This window comes from Hoplias malabaricus, chromosome X2 (assembly GCF_029633855.1).
Source record: "Hoplias malabaricus isolate fHopMal1 chromosome X2, fHopMal1.hap1, whole genome shotgun sequence".
Taxonomy (NCBI): domain Eukaryota; kingdom Metazoa; phylum Chordata; class Actinopteri; order Characiformes; family Erythrinidae; genus Hoplias; species Hoplias malabaricus.
The window spans coordinates 47009191-47027410 of record NC_089819.1 but is presented as its reverse complement, the minus strand read 5'-3'; the positions used below and the strand labels follow the sequence as shown (position 1 = coordinate 47027410).

The 18220-nt window shown below is 38.5% G+C and overlaps 2 protein-coding genes across 4 annotated transcripts in view; one reads left to right on the top strand and one right to left on the bottom strand.

The window, feature by feature from the left end:
• The window catches only part of LOC136677143 (12S rRNA N4-methylcytidine methyltransferase-like), an 89322-nt gene extending 88975 nt beyond the window's left edge, over positions 1–347 (bottom strand). Inside the window, exon 1 of the mRNA XM_066654571.1 lies at positions 228–347. The gene's annotated coding sequence lies outside the window, so the exon portion shown is untranslated. The remainder of the gene's footprint in view (positions 1–227) is intronic.
• Positions 348–2394: 2047 nt separating this feature from the next.
• The window catches only part of LOC136676877 (kinesin-like protein KIF18A), a 31455-nt gene continuing 15629 nt past the window's right edge, over positions 2395–18220 (top strand). The window contains exons 1-9 of one of the 3 annotated variants that reach the window (XM_066654148.1): positions 2395–2527; positions 4013–4379; positions 7830–7987; positions 8469–8573; positions 9315–9425; positions 9849–10046; positions 16702–16878; positions 17119–17193; positions 17401–17501. In XM_066654148.1, the coding sequence (XP_066510245.1) occupies positions 4064–4379; positions 7830–7987; positions 8469–8573; positions 9315–9425; positions 9849–10046; positions 16702–16878; positions 17119–17193; positions 17401–17501 (1241 nt within the window). In that variant the 5' untranslated portion in view covers positions 2395–2527; positions 4013–4063. Of the gene's footprint in view, positions 2564–4012; positions 4380–7829; positions 7988–8468; positions 8574–9314; positions 9426–9848; positions 10047–16701; positions 16879–17118; positions 17194–17400; positions 17502–18220 lie in introns of all 3 variants that reach the window. The other 2 variants (XM_066654147.1, XM_066654149.1) reach the window with 2 other exon arrangements.

The following is an 18220-nucleotide window of genomic DNA, read 5'->3' as shown; positions in this document are numbered from 1 at the left end:
TACAAACTGAGAGAGAGAGAGAGAGAGAGAGAGAGAGAGATGCTTATTGCCACTCGATGCGCTGCCAATTTTACGTCCCTATACCCAGTAAATACGGCTTTGTTCTAACTGTGCTGGCTCTTATTCGACAAGTCTTGCGTATAGCACAGTTTAATACGTGTAATAACCGTGCAATAATGAAAATAGAAATAAACAGAGGCTCTAATCTCGTCTCAAAGGGAACGTACCACTAACTTCGGCGGGAAAGCTCGAGTGGCGCGTCTCTGAATTGTTCCGGGAAAGAAAATTGCAACGAATATTCGTTCCGCCTCTGCCTCAACGACTTTAAAAACTCAACAGAGTTCCTTTTCACAGAGCTCTTAATTAAAAGGGAATTAGTTTTTATGTTCCATATAAGAAAATATCTGTATTTTACAGAAAATCGGATTGGAGCTTAATTAGAAATATACTATGTTTGGAAATTTACTAGTGAAATTTGATTATATGCTACAGTTTAATACATCCCAGTAAAAATATTTCCCTAATTAATTTTAAATAGCAACCTATTAATTACAACTATTAATTTATGTCACTCTCTATTTATTAATAGCATCCTCTCCAGTCTTCAGTTACCACCTTATTAATTATAAATTAATTTCTGTTCATCAAAATGTGTGTGGCAGTTACACAGCTCCAGGGACCTAGAGGTTGTGGGTTCAAGTCCTGCTCCTGGTGACTGTGAGGAGTTGGGCGTGCTTTCTCCTTGTCCTCGTGGGTTTTCTCAGGGTGCTCCAGTTTCCTCCCACGGTCCAAAAACACATGTTGGTAGGTGTATTGGCGACTCAAAAGTATCCATAGGTGTGAGTGTGTGTTGCCCTGTGAAGGACTGGCGCCCACTCCAGGTTGTGTTCCTGCCTTGTGGCCAGTGATTCTGGGTAAGCTCCGGACCCACCGTGACCCTGAACTGGATAAGGGTTACAGATAATGAATAAGAAACAGAAATGTTTGTAAAATGAACATTGTGATATCTGGTTTACTTGCTTCTATTTAAAAGGGATAGGAACCACAATAGTAATCTTAAGTATATATTTAGTATATTAATATATATTTTTTCACCATTGTGCATAAAACTACTCTAAATTACTTTGTCAGCATTTAATTTATTGTTTGACAGGTTGTTCTGTTTTTTTTTGTTTGTTTGCTTTATTTTGTATTAGTAACATACCATATAACAAATACATCCTAAGTTAGAAATTAAAATAAAATTAAAAACTCCCATTATATTACTGCTATATAATAATAATAATAATAATAATAATAATAATAATGTGGGGCGGCACAGTGGCACATAGTGTAGCAGTCACACAACTCCAGGGAACTGGAGGTTGTGGGTTCAAGTCCCACTCTGGGTTTGTGAGGAGTTTGGTGTGTTCTCTCAGTGTCCACAGGTTTCCTCCCATGGTCCAATAACGCATGTTAGTAGGTGGATTGGCGACTCAAAAGTGTCCATAGGTGTGAGTGTGTGAGTGAATGTGTGTGTGTGTGTGTGTGTGTGTTGCCCTGTGAAGGACTGGCGTCCCCTCCAGGGTGCATTTCTGCCTTGCGCCCAATGATTCCAGCCGCAACCCTGAACTGGAAAAGTGTTGCAGATAATGAAGAAATAATGAATGAATGAATGAAAAATAGTGTCGCTGTCACACAACTGCAGAGTCCTGTAGTTGTGGATTTGAGCCCTACCTTGGTTGTCTTCTGAGGAATTTGGTGTGTTCTTCCCATGTCTGCATAGGTTTGACAATGGATGTATGGATGGACATTGGGGGCGGCACGGTGGCGCAGCAGGTAGTGTCTCAGTCACACAGCTCCGGGGACCTGGAGGTGTTGTGGGTTCGATTCCCACATCGGGTGACTGTCTGTGAGGAGTTGGTGTGTTCTCCCTGTGTCTGCGTGGGTTTCCTCCGGGTGCTCCAGTTTCCACAGTCCAAAAACACACATTGGTAGGTGGATTGGCGACTCAAAAGTGACCTAATGTGTGAGTATGTGTTTGTTGCCCTGTGAAGGAATAGCGCCCCCTCCAGGGTGTATTCCTGCCTTGCGCCCAATGATTCCAGGTAGGCTCTGGACCCACCGTGACCCTGAATTGGATAAGCGGTTACAGATAATGGATGGACGGATGGTTTGAATAATAATGAAGCTTTTTTTTTAGCTTAAAGCAATTTTTCCAAAACGTTTAGGAATACCTGGACTCTCCTAACCTAGACTTAAATCTTAAATTGGTTTATTTAATTATAACTGCATTTTTCAGTTAATTTCAGTTCTATTTATTTATTTATTTATTTATTTACACAGCTGCGATGTACTGCGTTGTGACCTGCGCTGTGACGTGATGTGACGTGTGGCGCAGGTTCGACCAATCAGCGGCCGAGAAGGCGGAGCTTTTTATGTTTGAAATCTTGAAGAAGCGCTGCTGCGGAGACGGATATGTCCGGGATAAGATAGTTTTCAGTACCATAAAGTGTGGATATAGTGTTCAGAAAGGTAAAGGAACCAAGTGAGTGTTTGTAGAAATGATGGAAGTGTGCAGTGGGTGAGCATTTAGCGAGAGCATTTTTACAGCGAAGAGCTGAACGTAACATCAGACAGTTAGCGTTGGCCTGCTAAGATTAGCTGAGGACGTCGAGCAGTTATATTCCCCACACTCTGTGTTTATAATAACGACCTATGCTTTAACTACATTTACAGCTTGTTTGTTTATTTACAAGGTCGGAGAGACTTATTGTTATTAGCCAGCCTCCAAAAGAGTGCATACTGTGTACAAACGCTGCAGCTCATTTCCCCCTGTGTTGGCTAATGTTGCCTGATAATGTTTATCAGCTGGGCAGTAAGCTGTAGGATTCTAAGTAAATGCACTTTCTTCCGAATTTAAACACTCTTTTATACAATAAATGTCAGAAGCTAAGCTTGGGTCTTTATATTTCCAGTGGGGTTTCTCCAATATTGAGATTGTGTTTAGTTATGTCTTTAACTATAAATATAAACACGTTCTCAGTATTGAATGAATTTCACTGAAAATATGAAGATATAAAATATATAATATTTCCCCCATATATAGCTGTATATGGATTGATTTCCTTAGATGCAGACAAACAATGATTAGCCACCTCCTCATTGTTTCTGCAAATATTCAGCTACTCTGGCCATGTACTACTAGTTTTACAACTAGATTCAGAGGCTATTTTCTCTTTAGTAAACTTTAAATTTTTCTTTAATGTTAGGACCACAACATGGCAGGTTTTAGTTTGTGAGTCATTCTCAGTGCTGCAGTGACACTAACATGGTTGTGATTGTGTTGGTGGGCGTGGATCAGACACAGCAGTGCTGCTGGAGATTTTAAACACTACTCACATGCTGTTTACACCCACCTTGTTGGTTCATCTTGCAATCTACAAGGTCAGGGACATTAGGTTACCTGTTGCTGCAAAGATTGTGCTGGTCATCCTCTTGTTCGACTGGATATTTTAAGTTGGTGGGATATTCTCAGTCCAGTGATGACTCAGGTATTTAAAAACTCCAGCTGCTGTGCACAGAATGATCCACTGTCCAAATAATAGCATCTCGGTTGGGGTCCTGATTATTGAAAAACAGTGTGAATGGGGGCTAAAAATATGCAGAGCAACAGATCTACAAAGTGAACTTAAGGACATTTGTCTGAAGAAACAAACACTGTTTTTTAGCTTCTTTTTTATTGCAAAGAACAGTTATTTTCATCTAAAGGATTTAGATCTGTATCTATATGTTATGTGAATATTTAAATGTGAATATTTTGTTACACAAATATTGAATTTATTTCATGTGTTCTTCACATTGCCAACCCTTAAATCAGAGTGTAAATATGTTAAAGTTCATTAATTACATTAAAATAAGAAGTATTTAAACCTGACAGTGACATTGCAGAGCATAATACTGTCAGTGAACAATACTGAAATCTGCAGCTTCAACTGTGCATTCTGACCGTGCTCTCTTTTATGTTCTACAGGTTAATCTAAAGAAAGTGACGTAAACGTGCCGAGGCGACTTTAGAGCAAGTATGTCAGAAGAGGTTTGCAGCCACGTGAAAGTGGTGGTCCGTGTCCGTCCTTTAAATCACAAGGAAATAGATGGAAACTACAAGAAAGTGGTCCATGTTGTTGATAGCCACATGATCATCTTTGACCCTAAAGAGGAGGAAGTGACGTTTTTCAGAGGTCAGAAAGTTGGCAACAGGGACGTGAGGAAAAGAGCTAATAAGGACCTCAAATTTGTCTTTGACCGTGTGTTTGGGGAGGATTCTTCTCAAGCGGAGGTGTTTGAAAACACAACAAAAGGAGTTGTTGATGGAGTCCTAAATGGCTACAACTGCACAGGTGAGGACACATTGTCTTTGTCTGGATCAATAGTGACCGATGGTGTGAGAATGTGAGAGGAAAAGTGACAAAATTCTCACCCTGCACAGATCAGCCGAGGTCCCCTTCCAATCACAATGCACCACCACACTGACCACACAGTTCTCTACGTTTCAAAAGGGGTCTTTTTTATTAATTTTATATTTACGATATGACCCTCTTTTTTTCTGAGGAGAAAGTGGGTCCTTACAAAATAGTAAGTCCATTAAATGTTTAGGGCTGGCCCAGAATATTTGGATATTCGTTCGTTGGGTAGGAATTCAGTTTATAATTTTGAGATTCGGATATTCGTTTTTGGATGAATGTGATAAAGGCAACCCTCCACTCCCTATTTATTCAGCCTTGTCAACATAAAAGTCTTGAACGAAGCCTGACACAACCTAACACGCTATAGTAACCTGCTTACAACGAAGCATGGCAAAGCTGCAGTTCATTTTGTCAACTTTACACTTCAAATTAGAACACCTCCATGAAGCTCTGGTTTATTCGCGTACACTCCGTGCCTTTAATGGCTATGCGTATGCATGAGTAGGTGAACGACTCAGCGAGCGGAGCTGTACTGGGAGCCGCAGTGCAGCCTTAATTTTAAAGTTGGCAATGATTGTCTGAACAACAGGGCTGGCCCCAAGTATTTGGGTATTCAGATATTTCTTCGTTGAGTATGTATTCGGTTTCTAATTTTGAGATTCGGATATTCAGTTTTTTGGATAAATTTGGTTCTCGATAAAAATTAATGCTCCACCACTATATAGTGTGTGTTATAATATATATATATATATGTTAGGCTTGACTAAATTTATATCACAATATGTTTCTTAATTCCTGTCGATACAATATAATTTCGGTATCAATATGAAAAATACAAAAGCCACAGGAAAACTGCCAAGGAAAAATACACAAAACATGATATCACCCTCATATGGGGTGACATATACCTATTGGCTTTGTCAATATTCAGTTTAGGCTCTTGACCCACCACGACCCTGAATTGGATAAGCGGTTACAGAGAATGAATGAATTAATATATATATTGATATTGATTGATAGTCCTGGCCTAGGCTTAACTTCATGCTAAAGTTATCTGGCTAAGTGAGAAATCCTGTGTGGTGCAATAAGTCTCCATGTGTCTAATACCTGCCTTGGCCCATATTCATAAAGATTCTCAAGTCGTTTTCACATATGAACTCTGGGAAAATGTGCAGAATATTTCCAGAGTTGGCCTTTCATACACGTATAGCCAGAGATTTTCCTCTCATGTCACACATGCAGGAGGCATGGCATGAATTCAGTCTGATTCTCTGGAACATTACTTGCCCTATTCACACATGAGCTCAATTGGACAGTACCCAGACTTTGTACTACGATGCTAATCAGTATAGTCAATGTCCCCTACAAGTGTTTGCATTCACACATACGGCTCCATTGTGTAAAGTCTGGAAAATTCTGGAGAAACATTCAGAAAGAGACTTCAGAATGCAAATGCTAATCAAGATTTCTGGTGTTAGAGATGCAAACTGTTCATTAGTAATCCTCATGTTTGTGTAAGAAGTACTGGCTAAGGTTTACATTCATTCATTCTTTCATTCATTCATTATCTGTAACCCATATCCAGTTCAGGGTCGCGGTGGGTCCAGAGCCTACCTGGAATCATTGGGCGCAAGGCGGGAATACACCCTGGAGGGGGCGCCAGTCCTTCACAGGGCAACACACACACACTCACATTCTTTCACACACTCACATCTATGGGCACTTTTGAGTCACCAATCCACCTATCAACGTGTGTTTTTGGAATGTGGGAGGAAACCCACGCAGACACTGGGAGAACACACCAACTCCTCACAGACAGTCACCCAAAGCATTACTCGGACCCACAACCTCCAGGTCCCTGGAGCTCTGTGACTGCAACACTACCATAAGTTTACAAAATAAAAAAAAAACAATAATCAAGACAATGAATAGGTTTTTAAAGCTTAGATTTCTTTCACTAGGGGCCTTTCTCCCAATGAGACAATTTAAATACAGGAGGGGTCTGAGAGAGTTTATCTCGCTGTACAGCCAATCAGGGTGAAGCTCCCGACTTCCAACACATCTGGCAATTAAAGTGGTAGAGTACTTGGTTAGAAACAACAGTAAATGAAACAAACTAGAAAAAGACTTTAAATATAAGCATTTATGTTGACATGCATTCGTTTGACTGGTTTATTTTTTGTTGTGGTATCGAAATTGGTATTGAGAATCGTGGAAGTTTAGTGGTATTGGTACCGTCTTATACGTTTTTGGTATTATGACATCCCTACTGGAGAAATTACTTACGGACATCAGAGACCTTTGTTTATTTCTTTATTTCTAGCAGATTTGTGAGATTTTTTTTTTTTGGGAAATGGTTATAGCCTGCTTTGACAAATTCAAATGGCTTCTTTCATTTCAATGAGATACTGATGGGATTGCAGTTCCAGGAATTGCCCAAACCTTCTTTTTTCCCATTCTAAATGCCTCTGTATTTATACTAGAATGCTAAATTGTATAAACTGAAAGCTAAACTGCTTTCATGTGCACATTAACAGCAAGCATTAAACCTAACAGACTAAGATCAACACTGTACTCCTGCATGTTCTTGCTCAGTTTGAGCCAGGTGATTTTAATTTTATTAATGAACTAGATATTCTTTCTTTCTCTGCTTTGCCAAATATATTTTTATGACTTTAATTAGTTATGAACAATCATATAAATGACTCAGTTGCAGTTTTATGCTAGTTTTATCTTTTCTGGTTATAAATTCACTCACTTGTGTGAGCTCAGAGTGTAATATATGTATTATTCAGCCATTATATAGCCTGTGTGTGTTATGGAGGACCGTGGGATTTGTCCAACCACAGAGTGTGGTTATAGGCTAAAATGGTTTGGAACCTCCTAATTTGTTGTGGGTTTTGAAAATGCAGCGCTGCCGGAGCACTGTGTGGGAGAGTGTGGGTTTGGGTCGAAGTTTTGAGTGCAGTCTAGTGCTTGAAATAGTTTTTGTTCAATTTTACAGCAAAACCAATGAAAGGTTTTAAACCCATCTTCAAAATGTGGATGGGCATGGTTTGATGTATTCGTTTTGAATTCCACTACACTATTTGATACCTTGGGCAGTGGGAGTTGAGATTTTGATAGCAATGACTGGTATTCAGATTAGCCAGTGTGGATTCCTCACAGCAGATGTGGTTTATTTACCTGTCCAGGCAAGGACAACGTAATTGAAACATGATTAAAGTGTAACATGATTAAATTTTAAGTCACTCTGAATAGATGACAATGCATATTGTAGCTATAATGTCATTAATGTCCAGAAATCCACTCCTTGGAGACTGTTGTGATGATGGTGACTTGGTAATCCATGTGTTAAAACTGTCTTTGTATGTGTTTGGGCAGTGTTTGCTTATGGAGCTACTGGCGCAGGGAAGACCCATACCATGTTGGGCAGCAGTGAAAGCCCAGGTGTTATGTATCTCACAATGAAAGAGCTCTTCAGCCGTATGGACCTGATTAAGGAGGAGAAAGTCTTTGACATGGCTTTCTCTTATCTAGAGGTAAGTAGCAGGTTTATAAAGTAGCCCAGTCATTTATTCATTGTCTGTAAACACTCATTCAGTTCAGGGTCACAGTGGGTCCGGAGCCTAGCAAAACAGGGCAAAGTTGCTCAGTGTTTTATGGTTATTACTAACTCCGTTACCTTAAATTTAAAAGGACTACCTTAAATATCAGCCATCTGGCTGGCTGATAGTTGACATAATTGAATTAGCAGTTTTCAAGTAAGATACAGTGGTTTGTTTAACTACTTGGAGGGGGTCTGTTATTTATTTATTTTATTTTATTTATGTGAAGATGATTACCTAATTTTGTTGTAATCCTTGTTTTAATATAATTAGGTGTAAATAATGTAACAATAAGAGCAGCCTAAAGCAATAAGCCTTGCGCCTGTTTTCTTCATTCCAGTTTTCTGTAGACACGTCCTTAAGGGAGTATCTCATGTTCTCTGAAACATTGCCTCTGTCTGTTTTTACTGAACAGGTTTATAATGAGCAGATTCGTGACCTTCTGGCAAACTCTGGTCCGCTGGCTGTGCGTGAAGACAGTGCAAAAGGAGTGGTGATCCAAGGCCTTACCCTTCACCAGGTCTGAGAATGCCAAATAACTTACCCACTACTTTATAGTACTTCACACAAACTATTTAAAATTCTTGGGTCAGAAAATTGGAATAATTTAATAAACAAAGGGCGTCTCGTCTTTGCAAATCAGCGTCACTTAGATGTGGCAGCAGAGACTTGAAGTGCCGCTCTATCGTCCTTGAGACTTGAAAAGTTTAAAAGGAAATGCTAATGTTCCACATAAGTTATGAGTCATTATATTGTAACTGATGTGTCAAATTTTTGTATTGGTTATTACCAGAATGGATTTATGTCATGTCTTTACATGCACAATACGTTTTAAAGCTCACAGTTGAAACGTGGGAGTGCAAGTACATTGCTAAACTTTAGGTTTTACTCCTGCACTCACGCTACCGGTGTCTCTCTGAATTTGGTGGATCAGAATTTAACATAGTAGCCTAAGTCTGAATGTGTGAATATATCGTAGGAGTAAAAACAAAATAAATCAAAAATATGGACTACGTGGTTGTTTTCACTGCAAATGTACACTGGAACATATGGTAGCTGCCTGTTTATAAGCTTATAGATGGATTTATGTTTGTGGGTTTGCATTTTCTCTTCCTGTACATTGCTGAAATGTTTGGATTCTCTAGTGTTCTCAGTCTCACTCTCTGATTGACTTAACCGCAGACCACTAAGGGCTGCCATTGATGAGGTGTGTGTGTGTGTGTGTGTGTGTGTGTGTGTGGCTGGTCTCTGTGCTTTGTAGCCCAGATCCGCTGAGCACATCCTTGAAGCTCTGGATTATGGTAACAGAAATAGAACACAGCACCCCACTGACGTGAACGCCTCGTCCTCCCGCTCCCATGCTGTATTCCAGGTAAACGTCCGTCTGGCCAGAGCACCAGACAAAGCAACTCTGCTTCTTCAAAACACACTCTAAATACACTTTCTCATAATTGTACTGATGCAGTTTTAAAGTTAAAAGGTTACCATGCTGCAACACTTAATAGGACTGTTCATTGTTTTAGCTTGGTAACCATTCTAGTTGTAGACGTTTTCACAAATTTAAAAGAAGTGTTTAAAAAACACCTGAGGTTTATGTTTAAATATAAAACTTTTTGTTTTTTTTATTGTGTGAAGTCAAATTTTAAGCTTGTTTACACTGTGGGTTTTTGTTAACCTGTACTTATTGTGTTACCGAATAAAAAGACATGAAGTTGTCACCCAAATCGATTTTTATTGTACACATATAATCCTATTAATTGGCAAAACATTTTCATTTCATTCTCATCCTGTGTAGATCTATCTACGGCAGCAGGATAAGACGGCGAGTCTCAACCCTAATGTGAGGGTGGCTAAAATGAGTCTGATTGACCTGGCTGGGTCAGAGAGGGCCAGTGCCACCAATGCTAAGGGGGCCCGTCTCAGAGAGGGGGCCAACATCAACCGCTCTCTTCTCGCCCTGGGAAACGTCATTAACACACTTGCTGATCCAAAGGTAGATCTGTGGCTGACACACACACACTCCCTCATACAAGCATGAGTACACAAAACTACAGTGTTTGCTGCTTTTAACCTATTTGTGCACAGCTGTTCAGTATATAATTTATTAATTTATTTTGTAGTGTCGATATTGCAGATGGTGGAATACTTAACACATTACTTTTTCCCCCTTTTCCCTTCTCCTCTGTGTGCTGTGAGCATGCAGACCCATCACATGTGCTCCAGATGAATGGTTCTGTGGGCATTCCTTGTATTAAAGGCAGTCAATATAAATTATGTTTGGCTAAAGTATTGCAGGACAATCTTGTAACCATGTCAAGAATTTGCCTTGTGTTTTTAATATCCTGCAATATGTAGAACTGTAATTTAGACATTTTTTCCCTCATTAAAACTAATTGCCTCTGATTATGGAGAGAGTTTGAATCTAGGAAATTGCCATTTAGGGCTGTTACTTAAGTAAGATTGATGCAGATTCTCACATACACACACACAAAAACAAATGAATGCACACTCCTACACAATTACAGCATCATTTGTGTGGCAGTCTTTGCCTTTTTTCCCCCCTCCTCATAATACAACATAACTGATCTAAACTGCAATGCATCTAAATGGCTTTATATAATGATAGCAATATAGTAATAAAAACAAATATAGGGGTGTCATAGTGCACGTCAGGTTGTTTTTATTTTTTTTAACGAGCTGCTGTACTATTTTATAATTTATTTCATGTTTAAGTTATATGCACAGCATTTTCTTAAGAAGAAATCAACAATAATAAAAATATTTATAACAATTATACTACCAAAACTTTTCCGCTGCTTTTCAAATGACTTAAATATATATTTAAGCTCTCTGTGAATTAAACCTGTTTTCCTATTTTAGTTCTGTTTGTCACTGATGTCCTCTGGCACACAGTTAGGCATGATCAGCTGGGTTTATATCCCATTGTGGCGCACACTCTCCCTGGCAGCCTCTCCCAGGGTATCAGCCCCCCTCCACTTTCTTTTGGGCACAGTCTCTTCTGGCTCCATAACTGAGGGCTTGATGCTATCTTGTGCTAGGATAGATACACCTCTCTTAGCCCGGGCTCTATTGTGTACACTAATCCCTGTCCTCAGGGGCCTCTGTTTGTGTCTGTGTCTGTGTGTGGGATCCCTGCTTGTGCACTGCATTCGACTCAGGCACGCTGCCACCGCAGACTCAGTGCGAAATTGTATCCAGATTTCCACCCCCCCACACCCAGCTCCAAGAGGGATGGAGAATAATTTATACCCAATCCCATTAGCGCGTGACTGCTATAGATTGTAGTCTCACAAAATGCTGTCAAATTTGCCTCTGAGTGTTTGTTTCGTGCCATGAACTGTAATAAACTGCTTTATATTTGTTTTGGAGGATTTTGAGCATCATGTCTCAGCTACATTGCACAGATTATTTTCCTTTGTCCCTTTGTAAACAGCATTATATGGGAAAATGTTTCATTTATGTTCCATGACACTTAGTTTGCTGTGTGTGTTCAGAGTAGGGATGCAGCAAAATGGCATAACAGACTAAATTACTTATTCCAAGTCTTCATTATTTCTACCACAAATGCAGATTACTCTCGTCTAGTGGCTTTACGTTCCCAACAAAGGAAATAAGATAAATATATTTATAGTTGTTACAGTCCTGTTTACACCTAGTATTATGCATTTTTGGTGAACAGATCAAATTCGGATTGCATTTGTCTGCATGCAAACACCCCCAAGAGGCATTATGAATGGATTACAATCAAACCTCACACCATGTTTAGAGGTGGTCAGACATGGATCTCGTCCACATTTGGCACAAATGTAAACAGAATGTGCCTCATTCATGAGACAGAAGCGGAATGAATTTGCGTGTAATTTGTCTGTCAAACACTATTTTCATAAATATTTGGTTTCATAATTTTTTTTTATAGTTTTAAAATGTTCCTGGGTACGAACAAAATTTAAACCTGGAAACACAAGGTGTGCTTAATATCCGAAAGACACTGAAATCACTTAACGTGTCTGAACTTTCATTACAAGTAATTATAAGTTTCAAAAAAAGTTTTCTATATAATATTCAGAGCAATTTAGTAGCCAAAGGGCAATTCTTTGCTAAATTTTGTTACATGTGCGGTCAGTCACTTACTTTAATGGTGATTATTTCAATATAAATTAATAAAATACCATCCTGTGTAAATGGCTGATGTTGTGCCACTGCTGGATTTAAAGAAAACATCTTTGATTTTGGGGAACTGCAGTTCTCTCTGGTTTGTTTACATTCAGAAGCGCTGTACCTTTTTAAGGTGGAACAGTATGTTTGATGTAAAAAAATGACTGTTTGTATTTGGTTGAAGTTTAACTTGACTGTAGGTTTTACTCACTGTTTGGGCTACCACTGAAACAAATTTGTAACCCGAGTTACTTATTTTTGTAGTGTTTTGGTCTGTATACTTTTGCACCGTTAGCCATATCTGAATTTGGAGCTATTTCAACCTTAAGGAATCTGAAACTACAAGTATATGTCAATATTATGTGGTTTCAAGCAGACTGGCGAGTTAGCAAATAATAAGGAAATACACCCCGTATATTAATAAAATTGTAAATGTTTAATTAAACATTATCAACGTAAAATTTAACAGCTTTACGGCAACAGTTTTAACAGTAAATGTTTCTTAAAAACTAGACCGTATGCAAGCTCCAGTAATCATGTTATTTCACTTGATTTCTTTTAGCATGTGAGAAACTACAAGCACAAGTCACATATTACATTTTCTCTTTGTTTTCACTCTTTATGGAGCAAACAATCTGATCAGTTGAGCTTGGGGTGTTTAACAAATTCTTGGGGGATATTATCTATTCTTTTATTTGACAAAATTTGTTCTGCATTGGCTTTAAGGTGAACAGAATCCGGTCAGTGCATATCCTGATATGAGCTGGATACAAACCTTATTTTAATAACAGGTCTGAATGTTAATTATCATTCAACTGATGCCCATTTCACTGGCTATTTCTGCATGCATGTTTACCCTGAAAAACCATCATCTTGCTGCCTAGGCCATATGTGCGTTATTTCTTATGAGATTGTTGTATGTCTATTTTCTTTTTCAATTTAAACCTTGAAATTTTTAAGTTTTAAGAAATTTTGTCTGGAGAAATTTTCTTATTTGTTGACAGGTCATTTATTTTTAAAACCATAGCATGATAAAAACTATAATACTAATAATGCTTGGAACAAACAAATATCTTTAAACAAGTGAAATATCTGCATCAATGATGATAATAGTGTGCCTACAACTCTCATTCTCTTAAAATGATGAACTGCATATTTACTTGCTTTATGGTGATTTCTTGTGCAAGGATAATAGTGCACACACTGCTGTCTTTTGAAGTTCTCTTACTCTTCTTGTTTGGGAGAAAGCTTTCTGAACCGTGGAAAGATGTAAAGCAGAAACACGTCTGTGTATTTGCAGTAGGCATTGCTTGGATCTTGTGATACATCCCTTGATATTACAACCTTTGTCCTTTTGACTTTAAGCCATGTTTGCACATGCTAATTAAACAGCTTATTTATTTATTTCACCTCATATTGCTCCCTCCATTTTCCTTTTAACTGAAGTAGACTGCGTGTGTTGAGGGCAGTGGGCGTGTGGGACAAGTGATGCTGGTCATTATGGACTCGTAATTAAAACCAAACTTTAGCCTAAGCCTCTGACAGCCCTAATTTATACCGTTAAGTAGTTGAGGTGCGACTTTAGATTGGGTGGAGTAGCTGTTTTAACAGCGGCTAAACTCATCAGTGACACAGACTAAGGGAAGCTATTTTTTTTTTCTTGCACTAAATATACTTGAGGACTAGATTGAAATACTTTTGAAAGTCTAAAGAATTTTCTTTCTCTAGCAGACATCCAAGTAATTTCTCTTGTTTGTTTATTCATTTGAACAGCCAATAGAGCCTTTAAGAGTGCTTTATATTCTTAGCTGCTGTGTTGTCTGCATCCAGTAGGTTTGTGTTTGTCCAGTACCGTTGTTTGGTTTATCAGAATGCTTTTTCCTAAGCTTGTTAATGCTAGAAGTGGAGATGTTAGTCTCAGTCGAATTCCAAGTGAAATATTAACTTAAAATTTAACTCAAGAAAAGTCTTGTGTCTCAGTCTGGGTGAAAATATAGGCCATCTCTCAGTTTTACAGCATTGCAAGCAGTAGATAATAACTCACAACCAGTGCTCTGTCCATTAACACAAACTATATATATTACAGTAGTAGCATGCACAAGTAAATAAACAGATATTCATGGGCTTCTTTTGGATTCCACAGCATTAAAATGCAGCAGTCATTGTGTGCATATATAAATGCATTTTTAAAATTTTATTTGACAAAAGGTTGAAATAGATTTGATCATTGATGACATGTATCAGTTTTTCTTGCCCACTTTGATTATTGGAAAGTTTTAAATCAATATTTTAACTCCTAAAAATTCACTAAATAAATGTATACAAGTTGTTTATTTTACAGCATGTTTGGACACGGCTCAGGTTTTAGGACCAGAACTATCCACTGAATTAAAAGAATAGTTTTGCAGTGATTATTCTCCAGGGCCATTTTAAAACAAGTGAATGAAGTAGGAATTGGTATACAGAATTATGGCTGTAGTCCTTGGCTTCCACACCAGGCAACATCCATAGATTTTGGTGACTAAAACTGTGTGTGTGTGTGTGTGTGTGTGGAGTTTTTTTTTGGGAGGAAGAGTGCGTAAGGTGAGCAGGTTTATCCCTGTCTGTGGGCCTCACTGCAGCGCGAGTGTGTGGGTATTGTTTTCATGCCATCTGCATACATTAACCGTTCACACAGACGTCTCGCCTTACCCACGAACCACAAAGAAGAACGTTCCTCCTCCTGAACATTTGCTCTATTTAATTTAAATATTTCACAGAAATGAAACTGCATATTCATTCATAAGTTTATATTGCTGTACTAAGAAAAAATTTAATTACTGAGTGAGAATCTCATTAATGCACTGATGCAGACCGTGTTACATTAGTTTGCACAAGTGAGGTTTCCGGCATGCCTGAATTTAAATTGCCTGCTTTAGAGTTTTAAAGAGAGTCTGTGTTAATGTTAATCTTCCTGTGTTTACTTCTCTTTTGTTTTCATCACTGCAGTAATTTCCACCAATGAAAAAGAAATGGACTGTAAAGTGGGACAAGGTCTGTGTTGCACCACTTTGTAAAGTGGAAGCTCCCTATGGGCCATCACTGGCTTTGCAACTGTAATGAAAACATTCTCTCACATACATCTCTCTGCCTTTCCCCTCTCCCTCACCTCCTCATTTACCTCCCAGAACCCCACCTCAGGCCACACACACTCGTTTTTTCTTTATCCCACACTCTTTCTCGCCCCCAAACATCAAGCACACACTCCAGATGTGTGTTTAGTACTAAAACAGAACACCACCACAAAATCACAGCACTGTGAACTAGACCTGCCTTGTTCTTCCACCTGGGGCCGCTACCATATGTGTGTTGGCTCTACAGCCCAGTTAACACACCCAGCTGAGCAATAATTTGGTCATCAAACTTCACGCTTGTTGAGTTTTCAGCCAAGCGGTGGAATTTCACTTGCTGCCTTTATATGCTGAGGTTGCCAGGGGTCATCTGTTGATTCAGTGAAATGTTGTGTTATTGTTTTACTCATTTATAATATCTGATTAAAATCGTGTTCCAGTGACTTCATCAAAGCATTTTTTTTTTTACAAAATACAATGACAAAACAAGAAGTGATAAAGTAAAGTCTCTGATTGTTTAAACTCATTTACTGTAGTAAAATCTAACTACATTTAAAAAAAAAAAAAAAAAAAAAAGGAGAAGGGGGGTCTGTACATTTTTGTTAAAGGTGTCCATTCACGATACAGTGTATTTTGTAGAAGAAAAATTACAAATACTTTTTTTAATTATTGATTCAAGAAATCTGCTTTTGAAATAGAATATGGTACAGTTCTGTTTTAAAATATAAAACGACATAAAAATACATATATTATAAGGGTATCACCATGGTGACAGTTACCCCCAGTTTGTAACTTGGCCTGTAATAAATACAAATAAATAAATATACATAAAATCACGAATATCACTGTTGTGCAAAGTGTAAATTAAAAGTAAAAAAAAAAAAAAAATACAGACTTGTTTCTAGAAATACAGTGCCATTATGACTTACAAGATATTTTGGGATTTTTATTAGAAAAGCTTTTTCCAAGTATCAGTTTCGATGTAGGCTTTGAAAATTAATAACTGCGTCTTTAAAGTCTTAACAGGCTCATTATGGTGATGCATGTTTGTTGTGACAGTAACTATTAATGTTTCCCTCACAGCACTGAGACATGATGGAGAACTCTAGATAAGTATATAATGGTTTCAGAGCACTTCATTTGTGTACTTTTATAGCTGACTAAATCACTTGCTCTTAATATTGTTTGTCACAATAATACTGAGTTCTAACACCCATTTTATTTATTTTCAGCACTGAATATTTAAAGTCTAACTGGTTTATCTTGTACAATGTTTCTGTTTTGAGTCTTTTGAACATTTTTAAAGCATTGTTCTTTAAAGTCAATTTGTTTTTTTTTGTTTTTTGTTTTTTTTTGGTTTAGAGTAAGAAGACGCACATCCCTTACAGAGACAGCAAGCTGACACGGTTACTGAAAGATTCTCTGGGTGGGAACTGCAGGACGGTGATGATCGCTAACGTTAGCCCATCCTCACTTTCTTATGAGGACACACACAACACACTGAAGTATGCCAATCGAGCCAAGGAGATCAAGTCAACAGTAAGGCCTTTCTAGCACAAACTGCTACCCTAATTAATATTAAATATGTATGTATAAACACCCATAGCACAGGCTTAGTGTTATTATTTGTAAGGCTTGACCTCCATTACTTTGAAATGATAAGTAACTACTACGAAACTGATATGTAGTTTCAAGCACATGAAGCTGAAATAATATTAACCCCTGCTGGATTTTATCATTTTTCAGTGAAGACTAATCTCTTTTTCATCTTTCACCCAGCTGAAGAGTAACATTGTTAGTCTGGACAGCCATGTTGGTCAGTATGCAGTCATATGTGAAAAGCAGAAAGCTGAGGTAAGAGTTCCCATTATAACATGTACTGAGACATCAGTCTTAAACACCAACACAGTCTCATGGTGGCTCTCATTACCTATGCTGTGTATCTGTGTAAATCTGGTCTGTTTCCCTTGACAGGTGAGATGGGTCTAATTAGAATGAGGCAGGTGCGTGTTAGCTGAGACCAGGCTAAGAGTTTGTGTGTGTGTGTGTACGCATTTGCAGATTATCATGCTGAAACAGAAACTGAAAGAGCTAGAGGAGCGGAAGGTGGAGCCACTTGCCCTTAATCCAATCTCCAGCCAACGGAGAGCTGAATTTGAGAAGTAAGCTGCGTGTGTGTGTCTGTCTGTCTGTCTGTCTGTCTGCACACTTGCTATTTGAAGGAAGATGTACAGCTGTGCAGTCACGCACAAAAAAGCAAACCCTATTTGAAAGCAGTAGCGTGTGGCTCAAGACCAGTGTTTTTGTTTGTTGTTGTTTATTTTATGCCGTGTGTAAATGTGTAGCTCTTTAACTCTGCCTTTTAAAACTTTTAATACCCATTAAAAATTGATAAGTAAGAGTACACAGAACAATGCCCACGACCCACTGCAGGTGGAGGTCTCCATTCCTTTGCATTTTTCATTAGACACGCTGAGACTGCAGGATGGCACTCTATCTTTTCCTCTATGTTTCTTTAATTATTTTCCTGTTCTTTTTTTATTATTATTATTAAATGCATCGTCCTCCCTCTCTGCCTTAACTTGCTTTGTACCATAATACAGGACTATAGCTTGTTTGTCTCCCTATCCAGCTTCGTCATGTGCCAGCGCTCATCAGCAAGCTCTGCAGCAGCATCACTGAGAGAGAAATAGAAAAAGAGGAGGGGACAAGCAAGCAGGCGAGGGAGGGAGAGCAAGTAGGAGGCGAGGGAGGAATGAATGAGTCTTACTCCTACGCATTTTCATTCACCGGCATCAGAATTCACAACTGGGAGGAGGGAGGGAAGGGAGGGGTTGAGCAGAGAGGAATGGCGGCACGCTCCTGGCCGCATGAAAAATGT